Genomic DNA, 21,962 nt, shown 5'->3' on the forward strand with positions numbered 1-21,962 from the left:
CGGGTGGAGTCAGAGCAGGAGAAAAACATCACACAAGGATTAGTGTTAGGTGGGTGGGAGGAGGGTGGGGGGGTCATTCAGGACTCCTCCCTCTTCATATGTGTTTTGTGCATGAACGGGGAGAAAAAAAGGGAGGGGGGAGCAGCAACGCCTATTGACAGGCGTGTTGGCCGGCGAGCTGGCTGGCTGCTCCTCCGGCAGCGGATGCGGTGACGAGATGGCAACAGACACCCAGCGTAGCACGTGCTCTCAGTTGCCATCGCAACCTGCCCTTGGATACAGCATGCTGGTTGGCCGTTTCTAGCTGTTGTTGTTGTTGTGCGAGGCTGATGAAACCTCGTGGATGAGGGAGGGCGAAGGAGAGCCGCGTGGAGCCGCTTTCCTGCTCCGGGAGAAAGTGTTGCCAGGCACATTAGAGGTCAGCCAGTAAACAAACAGAGAGGCATTAATAAATTAATCATCCTAGCCACCAGCGACCCTTGAAGAAACTTGCCATTTAGCCCTCATCTCCAAGAGAAACAAAGCAAGATGAGCCCCCTGATCCTTTACAAACACTTGGGCAAAACAAGAGGAAGCAGTTGAAAAGATTATTTCAAGAAATCAAACTGGTTTGGTTTGTCACTTGAAGTTAGCAAAACTTTTATTACACAAGAACAGCTGGACAACCAAAAAAGCTCAAGAACAACAATGAGACAATGCAACAAATGAAAAAGGTGCTTTACAAATGCTCTCATTATGATCACTTTCTGCTTTAATAACAAACAAAAACATCCTGGGTAAATCTGCAAGCTTAAAAACGCTACACACTCGAGGAACAGAACAAAGAGGAAACGAAGAGTGTGTGGCCTCAAGTGGTCAGATCAATACCGCAATTGTGCTGAGTGTGCAGCCCGGCTGATGACATCCTGGACAAATAAACATTCTGCTCATGGCACGCATTTATTCTGCACCGGACCCACAGAGCAGACGCTGCGAGCCGCAAGGAGCCGAGGTGGCAAGATGATTGATTACAAGAGCAGGCAGTCTTTGTTTCACCGCTGGTTTTTAGGACAAAGCCCAGTAGACGGTGTACGTGTGTGCAGCTTTACGTTCCTGTGTACAAGGTGTAACTGGGACAAAATGTTCTCCTGGAGACAAAAAAAAAAAAAAAAAGTGGCTGATATTAAACTTCAGAGCTGGAGGCATTTATGCATAAACAGGTGCACAAGTTGAGACAATACAATCTGTAATTTGCAACACCTGGGAATAAACAGCATCACAGATGACTTGACGCCCATCGTCGTCAAGCCTCGTCGCATTCCTCCTTAAGGCCGGCTTCGATCTCCTCCAGCCGCTGTGCCATGGACACGACGAGCATTTTCATCTGGAAACATCGGGACCGGGTAACGGAGAAAGAGACATTTCATGGTGTTTGCAATCTCGGGGCGAACAGCAAAAGAGAGGGTGGTGAAACAAATTAAGAAAGGGAGGATGGAAGTAGTCACAGCGGGGCAACAAACGAAGAGGGAAACTGGACAGGTGGGGAAATGAAGAGAGCAGAGACAGAAGGGAGGAGAAGAAATAATTAGACAAAGGTGCCAGAGAAGAAGAGGAGGGGATGGGTGAGCAGGAGAAGGGTGGGGAAACAGGTCAGCGAGAACAGCAGACAAGAAACTCATTTAACTGTCGACAGAAAAGATGGAGTACAACTACAGCAGAATAGCCAACAAATATCAGACACAGAACAGATCAAATCTGTGCTGATATTTACACTAGCTTAACGATTCAAGAACTTATCTATATTTTACTTAGAAAATAGATTGGGAGTTTAACTTTTTGGTAATTTAAGATATAAAGGGCAAGAAGCAGTCCAATGTATTTCTGGCTCATAGATTTTATGTTTAGCAGTGTCTCTTCTTTGGTATAGAGAACCACTGATGGGGCTGAGCTGAAGTTACCCTGGAAACTACAAGACTTGCCGTTTTCCATCCATTAGAAAGTATTCATGGGTCAGTGCTTCTCTGATAGTGCTCATCTCCTTCATATCATTTTGCTTATGCTACTCAGTCTGATTCATCTCTATTCTTGCCACATGTTTGATCAGCATGAGGAATTCTTGCAAAGTCCCTGACTGCATCCAATCAGCCTTAGTTGGAAAACTTTTTCATCAACTGGAAAACATATGACTAACTGACTGTGACTGGATTTTCATCAAAACTACAACTGAATCAAACTCTGGTATCAAAGCAACACATGACAATCTCATTGGATCTTGTTGGAGTGAATTAGATTCATTTTGATTTGGACCAAATTGGTCTTTATGTACCTGGGTATGAATTAGGCCCATTTCTCACTGAGAAGACATGCATTATGAACTGGCACTATAAAAATAGAAATCATTTTCAAACTCTTGTGTAGCTTACAAAAAAGCTAACAAGCGCCCCTTTAAAGTTTTAATTCTTAAATTGTACTTGAGTGAAGGACTGACAGATCATTTGGCCGATTAAAAGAAGGTGAAATAAACACATTACTTACAACATACCCAAGTATTTAATCAAAGTTGCACTGAAAAATCTAAACTCATCATTTTCCTGCATTAATTTTTTATTGTCTCCCCATGATATGACACCTTGAATGGAAATCTTACTACATAAAGCTAAAGTAAAAACTTCCTAACGTTTTGATTATATTTGTAGATTTCAAATAATGCTACACATTCTTGATGCAAGACTTAATCCAGCATATATTTTAATGCATCAACAATTAATAATAAAAAAAATCTAACAAATAAAACTCTTCAAATAATGCAACCGCTTTCTCCCACAGTCAGAATCAACAGCCTATATAGATAAACATGTCAACAACAGGCTCAATTGTAGATTTAATCTAAATTTCAACCTCTCATATTTCATTGCGGTGTACTAAATGCACCCTTTGTCTGAATGGCAAAGATTTCATTGTGTGACGTTAACTTTGCAATGTTCAATGTTCTTATTTTGGCAAAAAACAAAATCTAATTAAAAGTGAGAACTGCTCAAGTAAAAGACAGAAAGTTGGCATGGTGTTTAATTACAGTCTCTGTGTGCACATAAAGACACATCTGTTGATCCAACAAATGCATTCGTCTTCAGGGCAGTGTCACCTGTTTTCAATTCACGTGCATAAAAGATAAAATCTCACTGTACAATGAGCCGACTGCCAAGTGTGGGATGTTCAAAGGGGTGAGATAAGCGCAATAATGTTCCAGATATTCATTGAGTTAAAGCAACAAAGACACTTCATCATAAAAAACTGTGTCCCTTCAACAAAGATTCCTCAACACGCTCTCCAGCTATTGTGCCCAGAGTGCTAGAGTGTGGGAGGGCTAGCAGGTACTCCTGCACACTACCACCACCTACTGGACAATTGATGTTTCTGCTGTTTTTTTAGGAGGAAATTTCCTAAACAAAGGGTGATTTGGATGAATTCAGAAAACCAACACACAATCAAAGAACATGTGGAAGAAAATAAAATGCAAGCATGACAATAAAACATAGAAGATCATTAGAGCTACAATAAACAGACAACTTTAAACAGCAGTGATTTTGGATGTTAAAATGAAGAAAAGATGCAGAACTTTGCTCCTTTGAGCGAAGAAAATAACTTGGGAGGTTAAAATATGAAAGTGTTTTTTGGAAGGTGACACGGGTCGGCAGATGAGGTAATGTCTGATATCGGAGTCTGCCCACTATGGGGGAATGGGTTTACCGGAACAGAGCTGATGTCATCCTTATGCTGTAGTACAACCTGTGCATTTAGAAAGCCTCATCAGGACAAGAATACAACTCCACACTGGACGACTCCAGCCAAAACTGCTTTAACCTGCTGCTCAGATTTCTATTTTTCACTTCAATATCAGATAGATATTTATTTTTAATTTATAAGACAGCACAATAATTTTAAGACAAATAATGCAATCTAATACAAATGTATAGATGTTAATCTTGACAACAAGCTTTAAGGGAAGACAGAGTGCTAATTTCACAATTTTTACATCCTGATAGAACTACGTGAAGGAAGGCAGACAAAGAGCAGCAGACGCAATAAATTACCTCTGCCAACTGTTGTTCAACATTGTGCCTGTACTCCAGTGTAACCAGCTGCTCTTTGGGGCCCTCTGCTGCCAACATCTGGCCTCCAGAGCCAAGCACATAGCTGAAAAACACACAGGGTGTGAAGTTATCTGGATACATAACATCACTCACCTGGCTGCAATACAACGTAAAATTGACATATGATCAATAACAATGAAGTTATTTTACAAAACTGGTTTTATTGTTTCAAATATAAACAGAGTGTTAATGTGAGGATTCCTAGTCTAATGCTGCACAACTAATATGAATATATTAGAAGTGAGTAAAGCCACACATTTGAGGTCACTGAAAACAGGGCTGCGGGTTAAAAAAAAACATCTTAGAGAAAATATCAAACACCACAGCGTAATTTATTAGCATAAACTAGCAAGAATATGATTGAACATAATTAAAATCTGGTAATAATTCAAAAAAGTGTTTGTGCTCATCAGTCAAAATTGAAAAGCAAGATTAAGCGGTTATTGTCTTTGGGCTCAATATGGCCTCATCTTACAATCAATTTTTACAATTTGTGGCAACACTAGAAAAGATGCAAAAATAGTTGAAGTAGCATAATTTCCCACTGAAAAATAAAATGCAACCTTTAGTTTAAGAGCATTAATTCACAGAAAATAAATCATGTAAAAATATATTTTTTTGATGTTTTTTTTATTTTCTATTCAGAGACCTCAAAGTTGATTGTTTAAATAATGTTTAAATAGTGATCCACAATTTTCTGTTAGCTTTGAATATAAATGACTTAATGGCCCTTACTGTTATGCAATCTTTGAAAAACAAGCCAACATGAAAATCAATTACAGCATGTGTATTTTAATTATATTGTAAACATTATTCATTTCATAAAAGTTTCCCTCTTAACCAATAGTAGCTGGAGTGGAGCATTTGTGTTTTCCATCATTGTTAGTCGTTAGATTTGCTTATGTTTATTTGTGTTAGTAAGTAGATCGCAGTTTGATTATTAGTAACTACAATTTTTGATTACAGCAATTACGAGTACCCACTGACTTTTCTTTAACTCAATAATTCAAGTGTTCACTTTAGTGTTGATCCTTTATAAATTATTATCTTGAGAAATATACAGAAACCTTCTTGCTTCATTTATTTGTAAATAGAGAACATTAAAGAAAAAGGAAAATAAATTTCAGACAGTAACGGTGAACTAGAAATGAAAGCACCTGTCGATGCTGGCTACGCTGAGACAGAAAGTGGACCTCTTGTGGTCCAGGTTCCGGGGCGTAGATGTGTAGACCATGCCAAGCAACGAGTAGCAGCTGCGACAGATGAGATCCACAACCAGGCTGTTGAGTGAAATAAAAGTAAAAGAACATAGAAAAATTCATAATTTGAATAAATGCAATTATACAGAAATGTAAAATATGCATCTAGTTCATGAAATAAAAAACAATCGTAAAGTGTTAACAAATTTTTGCTATCCAGTCACGACTCAACCGTAATACCATAAATAGCTTGTAATAGTAGACCATTATATTTTCTTAGTAGCTTTAAGCATTAGAGTGCATTAGCGCTTGAAACATAGCAGTAATTTTAAAAATGAGCAGATAAGTCTAATAATAGTAATACTGATAATTCTGTTTTTTTACTTAAAATTTAGTTTTACACCAGAAGGCTAGAAAATGGCTACATTAGTAACTCCTAAAGTACAGAGTGTAACCCTTCTTACCAAGCTGATTGTTTGTTCATTTCAAGGAAGTGAGTGTCCTTTCCAATGATAACATTGTTGGTGACCCCTGTAATGGTAACAATAAACAGGTCAGCATGGTGCATCACATTCTCACAAAATAGCAAACTATTAGAGTGGCACCTTATACTTTTCAGCATATATATTATATATTGTGTTGGGGGTTTCAATCAGACAGCAGTTTGCTGGTCTGAATTTGAGAATAAAGTAACATAGTACTATTGCAAAGCCAAGACACAAGCCTGTCAGTGACCAGATCAGTCAGTTCAGGGTTTAAAGTCTATTTAAAACCTGAACTATAAATGTTTAAATTTACAGTTCATTTAAAAAAAAAAAACCTTAAAGTATAAATGCAAGCTCAGTATTGAATTATGACAGATATATCTGCCTGTTCTAGGCTTAAATCCTAGAACCTGCAAAGACTGTAAGGAAGGAGATAATGGATGGATTGATAGATGAATGGATGGATTAATAGATGAATGGATGGATTAATAGATGAATGGATGGGATGGACGGATAGTTGGTTGATGCACAAAACCACATACCAATGGATAGACATAATGGGGGAAGGATTCACACAGGAACAGGCCATACTCACGCTTTAGTTTTATTTGGTTCTGGTCGTCTTCACTTCCATCCCACGACATTGAATCTCCTATAGGCAGCCTGCACTTCCCGCAGATGAAAACCACGGGCCCGTCATCGTCTTCTACATCTTTATCTGCTCGGCCGAAGAGTTTTTCTTCCACTGCGCTAGAGTCGATACTAGATACCTCAAACGTCTTGTTTATGTTTTTTTGAAGACGTCTAGTAGGTTTTTCTTTTGTTGCCATTACTGCAAACCCAGTGCGGCCGAAGTGTGTTTTGAACTTAGGCGGTTGGTTCAAATATCCGGAAGCACTCGAGATGTTCACTACTGCATACTTCCGCTTTCGTTTTTCTGCCTGAAAAAGTGGATTGAGTGCAAACATCTTATCATACTATATGGACTGATTAAACGGACAAAAATATCTAAACAGTAAAAAAAACAACCCCCCACCGCCCCCCCCAAAAAACAAAACAAAAAAAACAACAACAAAAAAAACAAAACAAAACAGAAGTGATAAAAGAATTGCTAAAAAGAACAAAATAAAATAAGAAAAAAATATATTTTTGTTTCTACTTTGCCTTTGGATTTTTATACTGGACTTTTATACAAGCTCTGAAAACAGATACTAAACCTACTCGGCTCCGCGATACTCGGGATTTTCACTTATCCCGTTTTCTGAAACGGGTTCCTGGAGTGAACTGTCTTAACTTCACAACAATCTTTGAAATTTTAGAGAAAAAAAAAGATAAAAGTCACACGGATTTTTTTTGTATACACTTTAAAAAACATATACATAACTAATTGATTACACTTACGCATAAGGTGTTTATCATTTTCGTGTAAAAATATATTTATATACAATATATATTTATTTATATATTGTAAAACTTCGAAACAAAGTTTCTCTGTCTTCTCATTGGCTAAAAACCAGGAAGTTAATTTGAGGGGCGCGAAAACACACGGCTTTTATATTGAGAATCGTTAAAGCGTCAAAACATTTCACATTTCTGTAGTGACTGTCTAGGTTTTTCATGCTTTTTCTGTGATCATGTGTGAAAAGCTGAGGAAGGTAACTCTTTGACTCTAGTAAACACACATTAATGCGCCAGCCCAATTGCTGATATTGTCTTATTTTTCTGTCTTTTCCACAGGTGAACAGCTGGTTGGGGGCGGTGTTTGGGGATCAGCCAGTGCCACCGTTTGAGGTGAACACCAGGACAGTGGACATACTGTATCAGATGGCTCAGTCCAGTGAAGCCCGCTGCAGTGATACTGCTCTCCTCATAGAAGACTACAAGCAGAAAACATCAGAGTATCAGGCTGACGGTGAGGCACACACAGCAGGGAGAATAGATGATGCATAAAACATTTGGATTGGAATGGCTGAATTGATCTAAAGTGTTTAGATTTGTCGAATGGCATTTTTGGCACATGTAGAAACTAATAGAAACCGAAGTAAATTATTTTTTTATGCCTTAAGATTCAGGTGTGTTTTTATTTTTTATAGCTCTCCAAATTGTCTCCATATCAGTCCACTAAACAGCACTAAAGACTACTATTGAAGCATTTAAGGTGAATATTTTGTGCTCAGATGTCCAAATTGTAATTAAATTGGAGGGAAAATAGAAATCTGAGTTTAGAAAATGCACAGGATTTCAAAATAAAGAACACATAAGAACTCTTTAGTCTGTTTTTCAATGTTTTCCAAAAACTGTATTTCACTAATCCCATCTTTCTTTTTTTTCCCCCCACCTAGCTGCCCACTTTGAGGATGTTCTTCTGCAAGGTGTCGGCCTGTCTGGGGCAAGCTTGTCAAAGCCGACTGCAGACTACCTGTCTGCTTTAGTGGACAATGCTATGGTGCTGGGAGTGAAAGACACGTCACTCACCAGGTAATTTCCTGTGCTCCTGTGTTTCATTGATCAGAATGTATGATTGCTTCATTTTTGTTTGTTTGTAGCTTCATGCCAGCAATCAACAACCTCACTGGTGATCTTCTGGAAGTCGAGAAGTCAAACAGAAAACTCGAAAGGGAACTAAGGGCGCTCCAAAAAAGACTCGGTTCAACTCTGGTGCTGCGGGGAAATCTACAAGAGTAAGAATAACGCGTGAAGCGAGCTGTTAAAAGTGTGTGAGTTGAGTTTGATTAGAAGGTTGGGCTTACACATGTACACATTGGCGGTCTTCATTGTCAGGGATATCGACAAAACTACCAAATCTCAAGCAGTGGAGAGTGCGAAAGCAGAGGAGAGGCTGCTCAACATGGACTTTGTGACGGCCAAGGCTCAAGAGCTCAGTATCAGACAGCAGAGGTCAGAGGTATGTTGTTGTATTCCTCTTTATAATTTGGGATTACTGCATAGATGGCATGCTGAGGTGCTAAGTGGGATCATTTCTAGGCCATTTTGTGATTTTAAACAGCAACCTGCTTTATCCACAGATAGGAATCAACTTTATGCTTGACAAAATATGATTCACATCTCCACATTTAGACTCAGAAAAATATTTCAGATGCGTATACGTCAAGATAAGAAGCTGCTGCTCAGCTTTAGAAAGAAGCTTCATAAAAAAAGACCCGTATTTTTTTTTTCCCTTTCTAAATGATCAAACAGTTTAAATTCTGTTTACCTAGTTGCAATGTCGTCTGCCTCTTGTTTAAAACTTTAATAGATACACTGTTTAGTTTGTTAGGAGGGCCATGGTCTTCTGTTAGTCACTTTATTCTGCTCTGCCAATCCTGCAGGCTCAGCTTGTATCCAGGAACATGGACAAGTCCATCACCCACCAGGCCATTGTGCAGCTTTCTGAGGTATTTCAGCATTTTCACCACATTCATCGCCATGGGGATAGAAGCTTTACTTTGTCTGCATTCAGGGTTTGAAACATGTCATCTTATTTTTTCACTCTGCAGGAAGTCGGCGCACTGCAAAACGAAATAATCCCCCTGAAAAAGAAGCTGGAGCCGTACATGGACCTGAGCCCGGTGCGTTCGTTTTCTCGTTTTTCAGACTTCATTACTTTTCCAACCAAAGGGGCGATCACGTTTCCTGTTTCGTCCTTTGAAAAGAAAAAAAAATCTGTTAATCTTGAAATGTGCTTTTTTTCATTCTAAACCTTCAGAGCCCATCTCTTGCACAAGTGAAGATAGAAGAAGCAAAAAGAGAACTAGTGAGTGTTTAAATATTTTGGTTTTATAACATAGGATGTCATTCTTTGCTCGTTTGTCATTTGAATTCCTTTTTCTTTCATTCATTTTTTAGGCTTCTCTCGATTCCAAACTTGAGACAAAGGTGGATTTTAAATGAAGTTGCATGTTCCACAGTCCTTTCTTTAAAAATAAAGTTTTTGCACTCATCTTTTTTTTTCTACCTTTACCTGTCTTTATCATTAATGTTAAAAAGAAAAGTGATTTGAGGCATTTTGGGTCTCCTAAATACCTCAAACCACTTCTTGCCTCTCTCCTCCTTTACCTTGGGACCTTACTTAAGTAGAGGTTAAATATTTCAGAGATTTTGGACACTCATAAAAAGCTCACACAGTATCCATATTAGTTCATATACCTTGAACATTTTTATATTTTACAACCCGTATAACTAGCTTATTTTGTCTTGTAGGTTTACCAACAAAACATTGTTTGCATGCTTGTCAGTGTCTAGAAACGGGTAAAATTTTCTGATATGATTTTAGCTTTCTTATTTTATGATGAAATACGAAAGGTAAAAATAATACTCTAGTGCTAATGTGTAGCTGGATGACTAGTCTGTCTCCACCCCTTCCTGTTTGTTTCAAACATCGGCAACACTAATGAAATGTTTTGCTTTTCCTCTCTGATCACAGCAATCTAATTGAGGGGTTGGTCTTGGAGTTATAAAAATAGTCTTGACAGATTATACCCAAACAAGTTTTAATCTGTGTGAACAACCTGATCAAATGCGAGTTCTCTTTGTTTTTGTTTTTGTACATGTATTTTTGTCCACCTGCATATTGCTTCTCAGCCCTTCTGGAATCCAAATAAGTCTTCAATACATCTTGGATCTTGTTCTCAAAACCTCAGTATTTTACCTCTAAATCCATTTGCTTTAATGTAATTCCTTCAACGTCTGACCGACAAGTCTAAAGGTAAAGGAAACCCTTTGAGATTTACAATAAAATGGCACTGGCTTTGGAGGGATAATGTCACATGGAGTTAACGGTGGAGCACTTTGTGCCTGAAGCAAAAAGCAGACAGAATGGAATCAGCCTGTTCTGTCTGCATGTAAAATATCCCCTCACCGTTTCTCTGCCCCGTCGGTCTCCGTCCTCTGGAGCGGAGCAGAGCCTGGACACCTCGACGGTTTCTGTCAGCTTGACTGCTGTAGGACCTGATCTGCAGTCTGACGTGGAGACTGAGCCGTTACCATGGAGTGGGCCACAGATGCTTACTGGAGAGCAGTTTTCCCACTGGGGGCCCCCCGGCTTGGAAGAAAAGAACCATGTGGTTAGAGTACCAACAGTTTGTATTAAAAAAAAAAGGAACATAATCTGGCAATTTTTTTCAGAGAGGTTACATTTGTCTCCTAAATGTGTCTTACTCCTGTTTGACTCTGTTCATCAAATATTTTTCGCAGTTCTGTCTTCTGTTGCTGGAGTTAACTTGACAAAGTTAAACAGAAACAGAACCCGAGATATAATTTGTGTGAAAAAGAACGCAACATATCTCATTTGTTTACATCTGTTCTTCTAAGCAACCAGAATGTCTTCTCTCATTTTAATAAATTGCCATAAGCCATGCTTATTTCTGAATTTTTAATTTGATGTAGGCTCTTGTTTTGTACTTATTTTCACAAGATTGAGACTGGCGTATCAAAGATATGGAAAAAAAAGAGACAAATTAGAAGGATGAATGTTGAATTTGATATTTATGCATTTGTGGTTAAAAAGTGGGACAAATAGGGGTTCTGGGGGGGAAAAAATCCAGGGTTTTTTCTTTCAATCCAATCATGTAATTTGTCACATTACAATCACACAGTGCAGGATATAAGTGAGATTTTATGTAGCAAACACAAGGTAGTGAATGGTTGGGAAAAGGAATAAAAATGTTTTTCAAAATATTTTATGAATGCATTCCATACATTAGTCAGTTGCCCAGACCAGACTACTGGGTTAACTTTAACCCAGATAGTATACAGTGTTGCGGTCATCTAGATGCACAGATGATGAGCTTAAAAGTCCAAAGAACAACTAAGAGACCCAGTAAATCGCTGAAAACCATTTTAAACAATTGCAAGAGGCAAAGCGTAAAGAAATTGGAAGTTGTTGAAACTTCTGTACAGTACAAATTAGAAGCAAACATAAATATCAAACTTTGTGTGTGTTTGAGTATCAGATACAATAAAAATGCTGCCTGAAATTTGCAGGAAAAAGTAAAATAACGTCAAAGAGCGTGGAAGCCTAGGAAGAATATATGTGCCTTTTGGAGGGAGAAAAAAAAATAAATCATGCGTCATACTAGCGCGAGCTGCCCGTGTTCCCTTTAAAATAGTTTTATGTGCCACTCCCACTCCATGATTCCCACTCAGCTGTTACTGTAAATCGCTCCCAGTTCCCACATGGTGCTATCCATTCACAGATCCGCGCAGGAGGACTCGATTGTTGCCATGAATCGGACCGATGACCACCTCGTCCGTCACCTGTGAGCAGCTTGTTGCGCAGCTGCTATTTCCCACCTCCCCTGTGGTCCGTCGCCGCAGCCAGACAGCCGCTGCTTCTCTACGACAAAACGCTGTAGCTGCTGATCTGAGTCTCAGCGCCTGGAGGTATTTTCTGTCTCTCAGGGAGGAGAGCTGGATGACTTTCTGTGAGCGACCAACTTTTTTCTTTCTTTTTTTTTTTTTTTTTTGGACTTAAGGAGATGCAGCCGAACGCCGCGGCCTTGTGGGATCGTCTCCCTCACCTTCCTGTTTGGGTTTTTCATTAAGTACGACAAGTCTGAGTTCAAAGAGCCTCATTAATATGAGAAGAGGGGCAGGGGATGCGAGTCATGAGCTGGACGCGTCCTTTCCACGGACTGGACTGGAGCCATAGCCTATTCTATCTGACTTTACTACTGTGGACCAGGCGCATGAACGGACTGGCTGATTTTTCAAGTAAGATGATGATGATGATGATGATGCAATAAAAGGAGGGGAAAGCTTACAGACAGACAACAGAAACAATTTTCTCACAAAAAATGTCACATGGTAGCTCTGAAGTTTTCTATTGGCTAAAACTTGCATAAAATGGTGTAAAAATGACATACCAAAGAACACAAAATAAGTATTACACCTCAGGAGTCCAAAACTTTAAAAATTAATTTTGCTTATCAAGGAGTTTGAGTGTGTAGCTCACAATAGCAAATAATTTTGTCAGTAGAACCATGTATTGCAAGTTTATAAGGGGTGCATTGCACAAGGTACCATTCTTGGCCCACTATTGTTTTTGTTTTGTTTTGTTTTGTTTTTTTCCCCAATTCCCAAATAATTTATATTGTTGCTAATTCTTTTCATTCAATCGCAAGGTTTTTATGACAGGAAACAAACTTATTAAAAATGACATGTTGAAAATTATTATATCCTTCCAAAAAATATTTTTTATGGTATTAGCAGTCAGATCCATCCTATGGCTGATCACCAGCATTTTGCATTTTTCTATAGGCATCTTCTTCTGGTGTTTTACTGTTAAATCACACTTAAATGTTTTGTCAAAAAAATTATTTGATGTTACTCCTAAGTAAATCTGGTTATGTAAAGGAAATGAATGAAGGAATTATATTAATTATAATTTCCATATTTTACATTCAAGGAAACATTGAATAATATTTGCAATCTTACTGGACACAACAAAAGATGCAACCCGGAAATAAGAAGAGTCCAAACAGTCAGATCTACAAATAGTAAAACATTATGTCTGATGCGTGGCTGCTAAAAATTTTCAACTTTCTTCCGTGCAACAGATTACCTTTCAAGGATCATCACCAGCCAGTCTGCTCACGCCTGCGACGGGACACCACTGAGACTCCACTGTCCTCGCCACTCCACCATCTCCATCCAGTCGGCCTTCTACGGGAGTGGAGAGGTCCGGCTGTGCACAGAGGACCCCGCATCTGGACCCCGCAACCACAGCTGCTCAGCTTTAACCACTCTACAGGTGCACATTCACGCATGACACGAGCCATGCAGCACTTTAAAGCCCAGCTGTACTAGATTTTGATAGTATGATCTTCAGCAAATTTCAGCATGTGGTTTTCAGGTTGTGCAGAATCTTTTTATGCGTCCCTGATCGTTAAATCAACAGTGCTGGACCTTAGTGACCATTGCCCTGGGGGATTATTTTGCAGAAGCTCCTGTCTGAGTGTCAGAACCTCAGAGAATGCCAACTACCAGTCAGTCACCTGCTGTTTGGGAAGGACCCATGTCCTGGCAAGAACAAGTACCTCCATGTGAATTATAAGTGCAAACCCTGTGAGTTCTTCCCCTCTGAATCCCCTCGCACACTTAGCTGAGGATGAGTTTTAACAGTCTTACTTTGACCCTCACTCAGCTGAACACAAAACACAGGTGGCGTGCGAAGGAGAGACCATGATCTTGCGCTGCAAGACCCCCAATGTGCTGATCATCTACGCAGCTGTCTACGGCCGAGGTCTGGGTCAGACTGACACCTGCCCCTCGCTCTCGGCAAGATCACCCCCATTTGGTGAGTCACTGTGAGCTACTAATAGAGAAACATCACTGTAGTAAAGTAAAGTGAAAACACGCCGCAGTGAGTGTTTGTTGTTGTTTGTGATCAGCGGCATCGGCTGGCCTCATGCAACTCTGACACAAACAGGGAAATGGAACCCTGAAACCACCAAAGCTAAATGGAATGCAGCCACCATTGATTTCTTTTCTTTTCTTTTTTTTTTTTTTGGTATTTATTTTGAGCACTGTTCTTTTCCCATGACGCTTATCTAAACGGCCCACGGCAGACTAGGGAGGAGGGGGGGGAGCGATTCTTTGTTCTCTATGGAAATATCGGCTCTGTCTGTTGACTAAAAGAGTTGCATATTTCCTTTTAGAACGCAGAGCCCAGAGGATTTATGAGGAATGTGGGGTTTATTAAAAATGCAAAGAGATCACAAGCAGAAACGGTGCAGGTAGAAACAGGTGTACCTCATGACATCAGTTGTGGCTGCATTCCTTCTGTTACTGGAGTACACCTGTGCTTTTCCTGGTATGTCAAGTCAAACTGGAAGACAAGCTGTCTGTGCGCTGTAATGTAACACCTCGCTTTCGCAGATGCTTAATTTGCTTTTAAATAACCTAAGTGTCGCACTAGAAGCCGTTTATAGATGTTATCAAACTCTATATTTACAGAAGGAATTAACTATTTGCTCGGCTGGGTTAAATACCATCAGCCACAAAAACACAGTTGCACTCTTGCTAAACTGCAGTCGAGCTCCTGCAGAAGGCAATCAATAATTCAGCTATTGCAGCCCAGGAGCAAAAATCAAATACGCACGTTCAGTTGCTCTTACGGTACATTGCAAAAGTATTCATGCCCTTTAAGTTATTCACATTGTTTAACACTGCCAGCACAAATATGAATGCATTTCATTAGAATTTTGTGATAGACCAACACATAGACAAATTTTGAAGTTTAAGTAAATTGAGGAGTAAAATGGCATTTGGTCTTTTTTTTACAAATTAAGAAAACAACTGGTTTTCCTTCTTTACTTTGATACCCCTAAATAAAATGCGGGGACATCTATTGCATTCAGAAGTCACATAATGAGTAAATGGTCTGCGCCATACACTACTATCAGCCATTCACCCATTTATATACACTGATGGTGGTAAGCTACATTGTAGCCACAGCTGCCCTGGGGCAAACTGACGGAAGCGAGGCTGCCATGCAATCAACACCAGTGGGCCCTCTGACCACCATCAGCGGGTAAAGCGGGAAAAGTGTGTTGCCCAAGGACACAATGGACAGAATGGAGGTTCAAACCCACAACCCACCAGTTACAGGATAAACCCCTGACACCTGAGCCTCTCCCTCCAGGGTGCAATAATGTGTGATGCGATAAAGTCTGCAGGACTTTATCACATCTGCCAGGTTCTGCCCTTGCTGTGATATTCCTCAAGTTTCTCCTAATTTGTCTGCTCCTTTCAGAGTGTCTGAACCACAACGCTGTGCAGGTGGTGTCCAAATCCTGCTACAGCAAACAGAAGTGCGCCGTTGCTGTTAGCAACCAGACCTTCAGGGACCCCTGCTTTCCAGGAACCAGGAAGTACCTCAGCGTGCTTTATTCATGTGGTAGGACCCTCTCCTGCTTCCTCATTCACATAATAGACATAGAAGCCTTCTGATGCATTAAAATACCAGCTCGCATGATGTCATGTTATCGCAGCCTTGTTCATTATGCTGCAGTACTTTCAGTGAGCATTTGTTGTTTCCTGCTTTGAGTTCTTATCTTCAGATCCCAGCTTTCAGTGGCTCTGTCCTAACTCCACCCTAAAAAAAAATCATAATATAAAGAAGTGGGAAACAAGACTCCCAATTTATTATTTTTTTGTTTGTTTGTTTTTCTTTTTTACACTTCCTGTGATTGACAGAAATGCCGGTGAGGACATCAGCTAACACCATTCATATACCATAATTTGAAACCCAATGAGTAGTTCCTAGTACAATTGTTGGCTCTATTTATAGCACAACAATGCAGCGCAGGCATTAATCCAGCACTGCTGAGTATTTTAAGATTCTGTTCTCCACCCAGACTGGAAGCAGAAGACTTGGGCAACTATTTCACTGCATTTCCACCAACATATTTACCACAGTGTTTTAAAAAGGTGTTCATACCCATTTGGAGCTGTAAACATACATTTTCAAGTTTTGCCACAGATCCATAGTGAGATTTAGGTCTGAACCATGTTTCAACATGGATATTCAGAGTTTTACACAGTCTTTTACATGCAGCCCAAAAATGTTACTTTTTGTCTCATCTGCCCAGAGGACCTTCTTAGTTGTTTGTTTCATAGCTTGTGGTGACCTGCTAAAATGAAACCTCGTGTGTTTCTTTCAACAACGGTTTTCTTCTTTCCACTCATCTGCGCTGTGCCCGACAAATAGTTGCTTGGCTGCTTCTCTTATTAATGCTCTCCTTGCGCCATCTATTAGTTTGGGTGGATGTAAATGCCTGTTTGTGGTTGTGTCACATTGCTCATATTTTTGGATTTGTTGTGATGTGGTGAAGTAATCAAATATGGTATGAATTCTGTCACAACCCATTGTATATCAACTGGTTAGCAGCAAAGAAGAACTCTTCTTCTTTTTTTTTTTTTAATAGTGCCAAAGTCTTTACTTAAAGAGGCAGACCCAAACATACTGAGCTCCACCTCACTTCCTACTACAGAAAAAGGTACCAGTATCTATCTATTTGCTGTTGTTCTATGTTTGTTCTAGGTAACTCATATTTGTTCTATGAGTTGCCTACTCATAGTTGTTTTGTGAACTTTACAAAAGCTCCTGCTGCAGATCTGGAGTCAAATAGGCCAAACAGTTCGGGAGCAATGATGAGCAACTCTCTCCTGACCTACGCCTTCATCAAAGGTAACTTTTTCTTTTCCGAGTTTCATACACATTTTTATGTAAACATAGACTTTTTCAGACTGAAGTCTCCATAATTCTCACCCTTTTAGTCATTTTAAAATATGCATTATTAAACATTGCCTTTATGCCACATTTTCTACATTGGGTAGCCTTTAAATGCTACCCAATGGGGAAGCTGAAAAACAAAACAAAATTAAGAAGTAAGAAAGAAATCCCACAAAACGAAGAAAAGGAGAGAGAAAGAAGACAAATGACAAAGGAAGGTAAAACTAAAGGACAGATTTACACCAGGAGGGATGGAAGCAGACATGTGAGAGAGCGAAGGAGAAAATGGTTTAGAAGTATATAAAGTACCAGGAAGAAAATAAGACCAAAGGTTCTAAAAAAAATGACATATTTAGACATAGTAGGTAAAAATTAAAACTAATTGCCTATTCAGTGCTTAAAGACTGAAGTCAAATTTCAGCCTTTTCCAGACTGTGTAGTGAACCTGTTCCTTTTCCTCTTTTCCCACACAGATCACCCAGAAATGGCAGCGCTGCTTTTCACCTCCAGCGTTTGTGTGGGCCTGCTCTTCACACTGCTGGCTCTATCTGTCCGAGTGACCTGCAGGGGGCGGCGGCACAGAGATCACACACTTGGAGCCAAGTCAAACGGCCTGACTCCCGACTGTTCTAAGCAGGATGATGAGGAGGATGAAGCAGAAGATGATGACGACGACGAAGAAGAAACCGAGAGCTCTTTGCTCTCGACTGCAGAGAGGAAGGGGATAAAAGGCTGGGAGGAAGTGACTTATGTAAGCGAGGCGGCTGAGCTGGCGGAAAGGATCGAGCGCAGGGACATGATCATCCAGGAGATTTGGATGAACTCCTATCTGAATGGCAGCTCCTGCTGAATAAATCGTGTGGATATTTGTTCAGATTCCTCACACTTCACATTTCCAAAAGAACATTTTTATACCACAAGATGAAAAAAAAAATCTGACGAGCCATCTTTGCTACATAGTATTCTAATAATCTGCAACAGAGGGATCAGCAAAGCTGTATATAATATCAGCAAAAGTGTTTTTTTTTTTACTGTTTAATAAAAACATTAAATTACAAAATTTTAAAGCTCCGTTATCCATTTGTCATCCTTCAGCTGCTGTATTGTTTTGAACTAAAGGTTAGTGTATCTGTCATCTAAAATATGGAGATCAGGCAGCTATTCAAAAAGCCTAAAAACATCATGACTTACAGCATAATTGCATCTAGAGAGGTAATATCTTTCTCAGATCTGAGCAGAATAATAATGAAATGCAACAATATGCTAAATTTAAATCTTGAGCTGCCATTTAGTTTTAGTGCAAGTATCCAAATTTCCAGAGTTTTCAGGCTGTATTTAAAGTATACATATAAAAGCTGATGTGTTTGTGGATGGAGGGAAGATAAACCAATGGATGGACTAGCACATGGATGGGTAGGCAGTCTGAACACTCCGATTCCAGACCTGGAAAATTCAAATGTCAAAATTTCTCTGGAACCCTACAATGCTACCTGCCTCTTTTCTGTGTTTTGGTGCCTTTTTGAATAAGTCAGCTGTGTAATCGACCTCACACAGTTCTCCCTCCCAGTTCCCAGGTCAGCACTGCTGAAATGATGACTGTGTTGCAACTTCCTGCCTTTGGGCTACAATGACCTAATGAAGTATGTGGTCCACTACTGCGAGACAAAGAGAGGAAAGGTGTAGCATCCTAGACCCTGCACTCTAAGAAAAACTGAACATTTTCTGTTGCAAAACATCTCCACTGGAAACATTGGAAACATTTCTTTTATTCGTATTTTCACCAACATAACAATATTTTATCACAGATATATTAAACCTGGGTTAATCATGTCTGTTTTATCTGACGCAGTAAAGACATCTGGCTGCATACCCTTTTCAATAACAAGCAAAGTCAAGTCGTAGGGACACATCACCTGTATAAAAGATCTCTGATAGAGCACAGGTAAGAAAAACGGGAAAACCTGCCTCAGGTTGCTATTAGGCAGTCTTGGCCAGTTGTATTAAGAAAGGCAGAAATTGAGTCACTGGGATATCTGGAGGGCAAGTTGTCAGAGTCACCTCGGCCCCCATTTTATATTAGTAAGGCCCTGAAATTGTCTTTTGAGGGCCTGCCTGTTCGACCACTCCGAGTCCAGGTAGCTATCATCGTCTGCTTCGTCCAGTTTCTGGAAGCGTTATAAGAACAAAGTTAGGTTGTACATACAGAATGGTTCCATGGAGCATAAAGGTTCACTTTACCTAACCTCACCTTAAGTTCTTCCTGTCTTTTGTAGTAATGCAGCATCATCTGTTTCTGCTGTTCATCAGTGACCAAGGGCTCTCTCGCTGGCGCCCCCTGTCCTTTCTAAAGCGAATAAATAACCGGTTAAGTAGAAAGGCACTTTGAGAAAAACTAATAAATAAATATTACCCTTGACAAACTACAGATTCTCACCTTTTGGAGTTTGACCACAAGCTTTGTCTTTTCATTTCTTCCGACGTAATCCTGAAGTTTTTTCCCTCTCTGCATCTCTTTACCAGCCCACCAAAGCTGGCATTCTTCTTCTGTGATCACCTGCAGAGATGCCTGAGGAACGACAGATGGAGAGGGCAGATGGAAAGGGACGGAGGGTCCAAAAAAAAAAAGAAAAAAAAAAAAAAGCAGGTTGAAACTGGATGTGGTAGATGGCCCCTAAAGTAAACTCTCAAACTGCTACATTCGATTACACGGAGTACACTTCTAAAAAACGAAATGTGTCTCAAGTCCGTAACCTGGGATTCTACTAAACCTTCATGTCAAAATTTAAAAATGTCTAGTTTTCAGTATTTCTTTCACAATTTGAAAATATTAAATACAAAGTTCACTCTGAATATTCAGCAGATGATGAATACACGAACAAACGGATGTACAGATGGTTACAACATGTATTCTAAGAATTTCCTAAAGAGTCTAAGAAGACTGATTAGAGGCTCCTTCTATCAAAGCACCGGACATTGATTAAAACACTATCAGCAGGCTAACCTGTGTCCCTGACAGGTCTTCCTGGTCATCAAACTCCATTCTTATCGGGTCATGAGGAGGCAGCCCCATAGGGTACACAATCATCACGGCACCCCTTAGTTGATCCAGTGCTTCCTTTACCATTTCCATTGTGACACAAACATTAGCTTGAGCCTGTTTCTGCAAAATCAGAGCAACAGTGGTGATTGCTTGACCAACGATGACAAAAGCAAGGAGGTAAAAATGCAGTTTTTGCAGTAAAACTCACTTTAGAGATGAGTGCTTTTGCCTCCTCAACTGTCCTCATCAACACTTCCTTCATTTTATCATTTGGGGCTGGAATGCGAAAAAAAAAAATATAGATACATCAGCAAACAGAAAGAATTGCAAAACTACTTTTTACCCAAACTTACAGAAGAATATTTAAAACATCAGTCCACTTTTAGTTGTAGGATATAACAATTTCAAGTGGCGTAAATTACAAGTGGCTTAATATCAAGCCATTTGACGTTTCAGTACCAAGCAAAATCCTTTCCCATGTCTGAAAGGACAGCTGTGTTTACTTGAGAACAGCAAACTTGTTTGTTTTTTTCTTAACAAAAGGTTCCACCAAAGAGATAAGTTCTCACCATGTCCATTCCTCCTCCCGATCTCATCCTTCCTAAATATCTCCCCTCCACTTGGAATGCATCGTTCTTCCCATTCATCCTTCAGTTTCAGCTCCACAATTTGCTCATCTGTCAGTCCCTGCATGTTGGGTGGGAGCGTGACGCCGTGATCGGCGAGCTCTGGGAGCTCTGACAAAACACAGCAAAGAATAAAAAAAATAAAAAATAAAAAAAAGTATGTTGATACCAGATAGAAAGATCACAAATTTAATTGTATCCTGACAAATTCTACATAATATTTAGAGCAATGTCCCAAAGAGTGTAGAGCTTTCAGACAAAATGAAATATAAAATATGATTTGCAAGCCTTTTCTACAAATAGACATCTCAAGTGTGGTGTGAATATATTCTTAAACACTTCTTCCACCCAAGGTGTACATCTCTGTACTTTCATAATACTGTTTGATCACTAATGTCCTCAAACAAACCTTTGCAGAACAGCTGGATTTATACCAAAATAGATTATGCAATCAAATTGATTGTACTGCATTTTATTTAGGAGTTAAGTAACAGTCCTGAATAAAAATGCATGCCACACTTTTCAGTTTTTCCATTTGTAAAACATTTCGATGACCATCAAACAATTCAATTTGTGTTGAATACATTACGTAAAATCCAAAGCAACTGTAAGACTGCTTTAACAGTTCACAGTAGCAGGGATGAGTAGGATGTGGATCTTTAACAGAAAGCACAGGCAGCAATGGAGACAGAGTTTTACCTGAACATATCCTATCCACTTTGAGCCTGCCGTTGTAAATAGCAGTAACCTGTTGGATCACCGATTCCAGAGGAGAGTCCGTTGTGGTGTTGAACAGAAACTGGCTCTCATCTCCGCGCTTCACATGCAGCTGCACCATCCTTTACCAGCTCTCCTCCTAACAGAGACGGTTATAGGCGAAAGAAGAAGAAACAAAGTTACTGCTAGTACCGATGCCGACAACCAAGGCGTCTTCAGGTCAACAGAGTAACCATGGTAACAGAGAAGCTCGGATGCTTCCAGAACAGCACGAGTAACCTCAGCTAGCTAGTTGATGTAGCTGTTAGCCACGGGCGGCGCTTGGTGTTTAACAATGAAAATTATACACAGCTTTGGATCCTAGTGAAAGCTTACCTGGTAAGTAAAATGACAAGTAGGTCTTCTTTGCAGCCGAGTGTGAGCTTATAATTTGTTTTTAACTGCTGTCACCATTTCCGATTGTGGAGTTACTTCTTCTAATGGAGTTCTGGACTGCGGTTTCTAGAATATTGTCACACTTACTGCCCTC

The 21,962-nt window shown here is 39.7% G+C and overlaps 4 protein-coding genes across 4 annotated transcripts; 2 read left to right on the forward strand and 2 right to left on the reverse strand.

Annotated features, from left to right (window-relative positions):
* Positions 1 to 609: 609 nt before the first annotated feature.
* mis18a (MIS18 kinetochore protein A) lies at positions 610 to 7,018 on the reverse strand. Its single transcript, XM_014968076.2, has 6 exons — positions 6,410 to 7,018; positions 5,794 to 5,860; positions 5,288 to 5,410; positions 4,071 to 4,173; positions 1,240 to 1,363; positions 610 to 1,127 (listed from the first exon to the last, which is right to left on the reverse strand). The coding sequence occupies exons 1-5, from the start codon at positions 6,780 to 6,782 to the stop codon at positions 1,283 to 1,285; spliced, it is 747 nt and encodes a 248-aa protein (XP_014823562.2). The 5' UTR covers positions 6,783 to 7,018; the 3' UTR covers positions 610 to 1,127; positions 1,240 to 1,282.
* Positions 7,019 to 7,328: 310 nt separating this feature from the next.
* Positions 7,329 to 9,754, forward strand: haus1 (HAUS augmin-like complex, subunit 1). Its single transcript, XM_014968087.2, has 9 exons — positions 7,329 to 7,469; positions 7,552 to 7,726; positions 8,157 to 8,292; positions 8,361 to 8,495; positions 8,596 to 8,719; positions 9,144 to 9,209; positions 9,312 to 9,383; positions 9,521 to 9,568; positions 9,661 to 9,754. The coding sequence occupies exons 1-9, from the start codon at positions 7,449 to 7,451 to the stop codon at positions 9,703 to 9,705; spliced, it is 822 nt and encodes a 273-aa protein (XP_014823573.1). The 5' UTR covers positions 7,329 to 7,448; the 3' UTR covers positions 9,706 to 9,754.
* Positions 9,755 to 11,496: 1,742 nt separating this feature from the next.
* eva1c (eva-1 homolog C (C. elegans)) lies at positions 11,497 to 18,110 on the forward strand. The gene is made up of 8 exons (XM_014968085.2): positions 11,497 to 12,525; positions 13,371 to 13,564; positions 13,755 to 13,878; positions 13,958 to 14,110; positions 15,569 to 15,712; positions 16,743 to 16,814; positions 16,919 to 17,005; positions 17,524 to 18,110. The coding sequence occupies exons 1-8, from the start codon at positions 12,411 to 12,413 to the stop codon at positions 17,898 to 17,900; spliced, it is 1,266 nt and encodes a 421-aa protein (XP_014823571.2). The 5' UTR covers positions 11,497 to 12,410; the 3' UTR covers positions 17,901 to 18,110.
* Positions 18,111 to 18,796: 686 nt separating this feature from the next.
* cfap298 (cilia and flagella associated protein 298) lies at positions 18,797 to 21,950 on the reverse strand. Its single transcript, XM_014968086.2, has 8 exons — positions 21,809 to 21,950; positions 21,416 to 21,572; positions 20,660 to 20,827; positions 20,299 to 20,366; positions 20,052 to 20,210; positions 19,485 to 19,616; positions 19,299 to 19,394; positions 18,797 to 19,215 (listed from the first exon to the last, which is right to left on the reverse strand). Exons 2-8 carry the CDS (start codon positions 21,552 to 21,554, stop codon positions 19,105 to 19,107), a joined length of 873 nt encoding a protein of 290 aa, XP_014823572.1. The 5' UTR covers positions 21,555 to 21,572; positions 21,809 to 21,950; the 3' UTR covers positions 18,797 to 19,104.
* Between the last annotated feature and the right edge of the window lie 12 nt (positions 21,951 to 21,962).

The sequence above is a fragment of the Poecilia mexicana genome, unplaced genomic scaffold, assembly GCF_051168715.1.
Source record: "Poecilia mexicana isolate PSO_F unplaced genomic scaffold, ASM5116871v1 scaffold_14, whole genome shotgun sequence".
Lineage (NCBI taxonomy): Eukaryota > Metazoa > Chordata > Actinopteri > Cyprinodontiformes > Poeciliidae > Poecilia > Poecilia mexicana.

Excerpts from the sequence above, each read along its gene's own strand:
- haus1 (XM_014968087.2), top strand. The coding sequence starts at position 7,449 with ATGTGTGAAAAGCTGAGGAAG. Across the intron at positions 9,210-9,311 it reads CCATTGTGCAGCTTTCTGAG|GAAGTCGGCGCACTGCAAAA; the intron begins GTATTTCAGCAT and ends TTCACTCTGCAG. Across the intron at positions 9,384-9,520 it reads CGTACATGGACCTGAGCCCG|AGCCCATCTCTTGCACAAGT; the intron begins GTGCGTTCGTTT and ends CTAAACCTTCAG.
- eva1c (XM_014968085.2), top strand. The coding sequence starts at position 12,411 with ATGCGAGTCATGAGCTGGACGCGTCCTTTCCACGGACTGGACTGGAGC. Across the intron at positions 13,879-13,957 it reads GAATTATAAGTGCAAACCCT|CTGAACACAAAACACAGGTG; the intron begins GTGAGTTCTTCC and ends ACCCTCACTCAG. Across the intron at positions 14,111-15,568 it reads GGCAAGATCACCCCCATTTG|AGTGTCTGAACCACAACGCT; the intron begins GTGAGTCACTGT and ends TGCTCCTTTCAG.
- mis18a (XM_014968076.2), bottom strand. The coding sequence starts at position 6,782 with ATGTTTGCACTCAATCCACTTTTTCAGGCAGAAAAACGAAAGCGGAAG. Across the intron at positions 4,174-5,287 it reads AGCGTAGCCAGCATCGACAG|CTATGTGCTTGGCTCTGGAG; the intron begins GTGCTTTCATTT and ends TGTGTTTTTCAG. Across the intron at positions 1,364-4,070 it reads TTGAACAACAGTTGGCAGAG|ATGAAAATGCTCGTCGTGTC; the intron begins GTAATTTATTGC and ends CGATGTTTCCAG.
- cfap298 (XM_014968086.2), bottom strand. The coding sequence starts at position 21,554 with ATGGTGCAGCTGCATGTGAAGCGCGGAGATGAGAGCCAGTTTCTGTTC. Across the intron at positions 20,367-20,659 it reads CGGGAGGAGGAATGGACATG|CCCCAAATGATAAAATGAAG; the intron begins GTGAGAACTTAT and ends TTCGCATTCCAG. Across the intron at positions 19,395-19,484 it reads TTGTGGTCAAACTCCAAAAG|AAAGGACAGGGGGCGCCAGC; the intron begins GTGAGAATCTGT and ends TATTCGCTTTAG.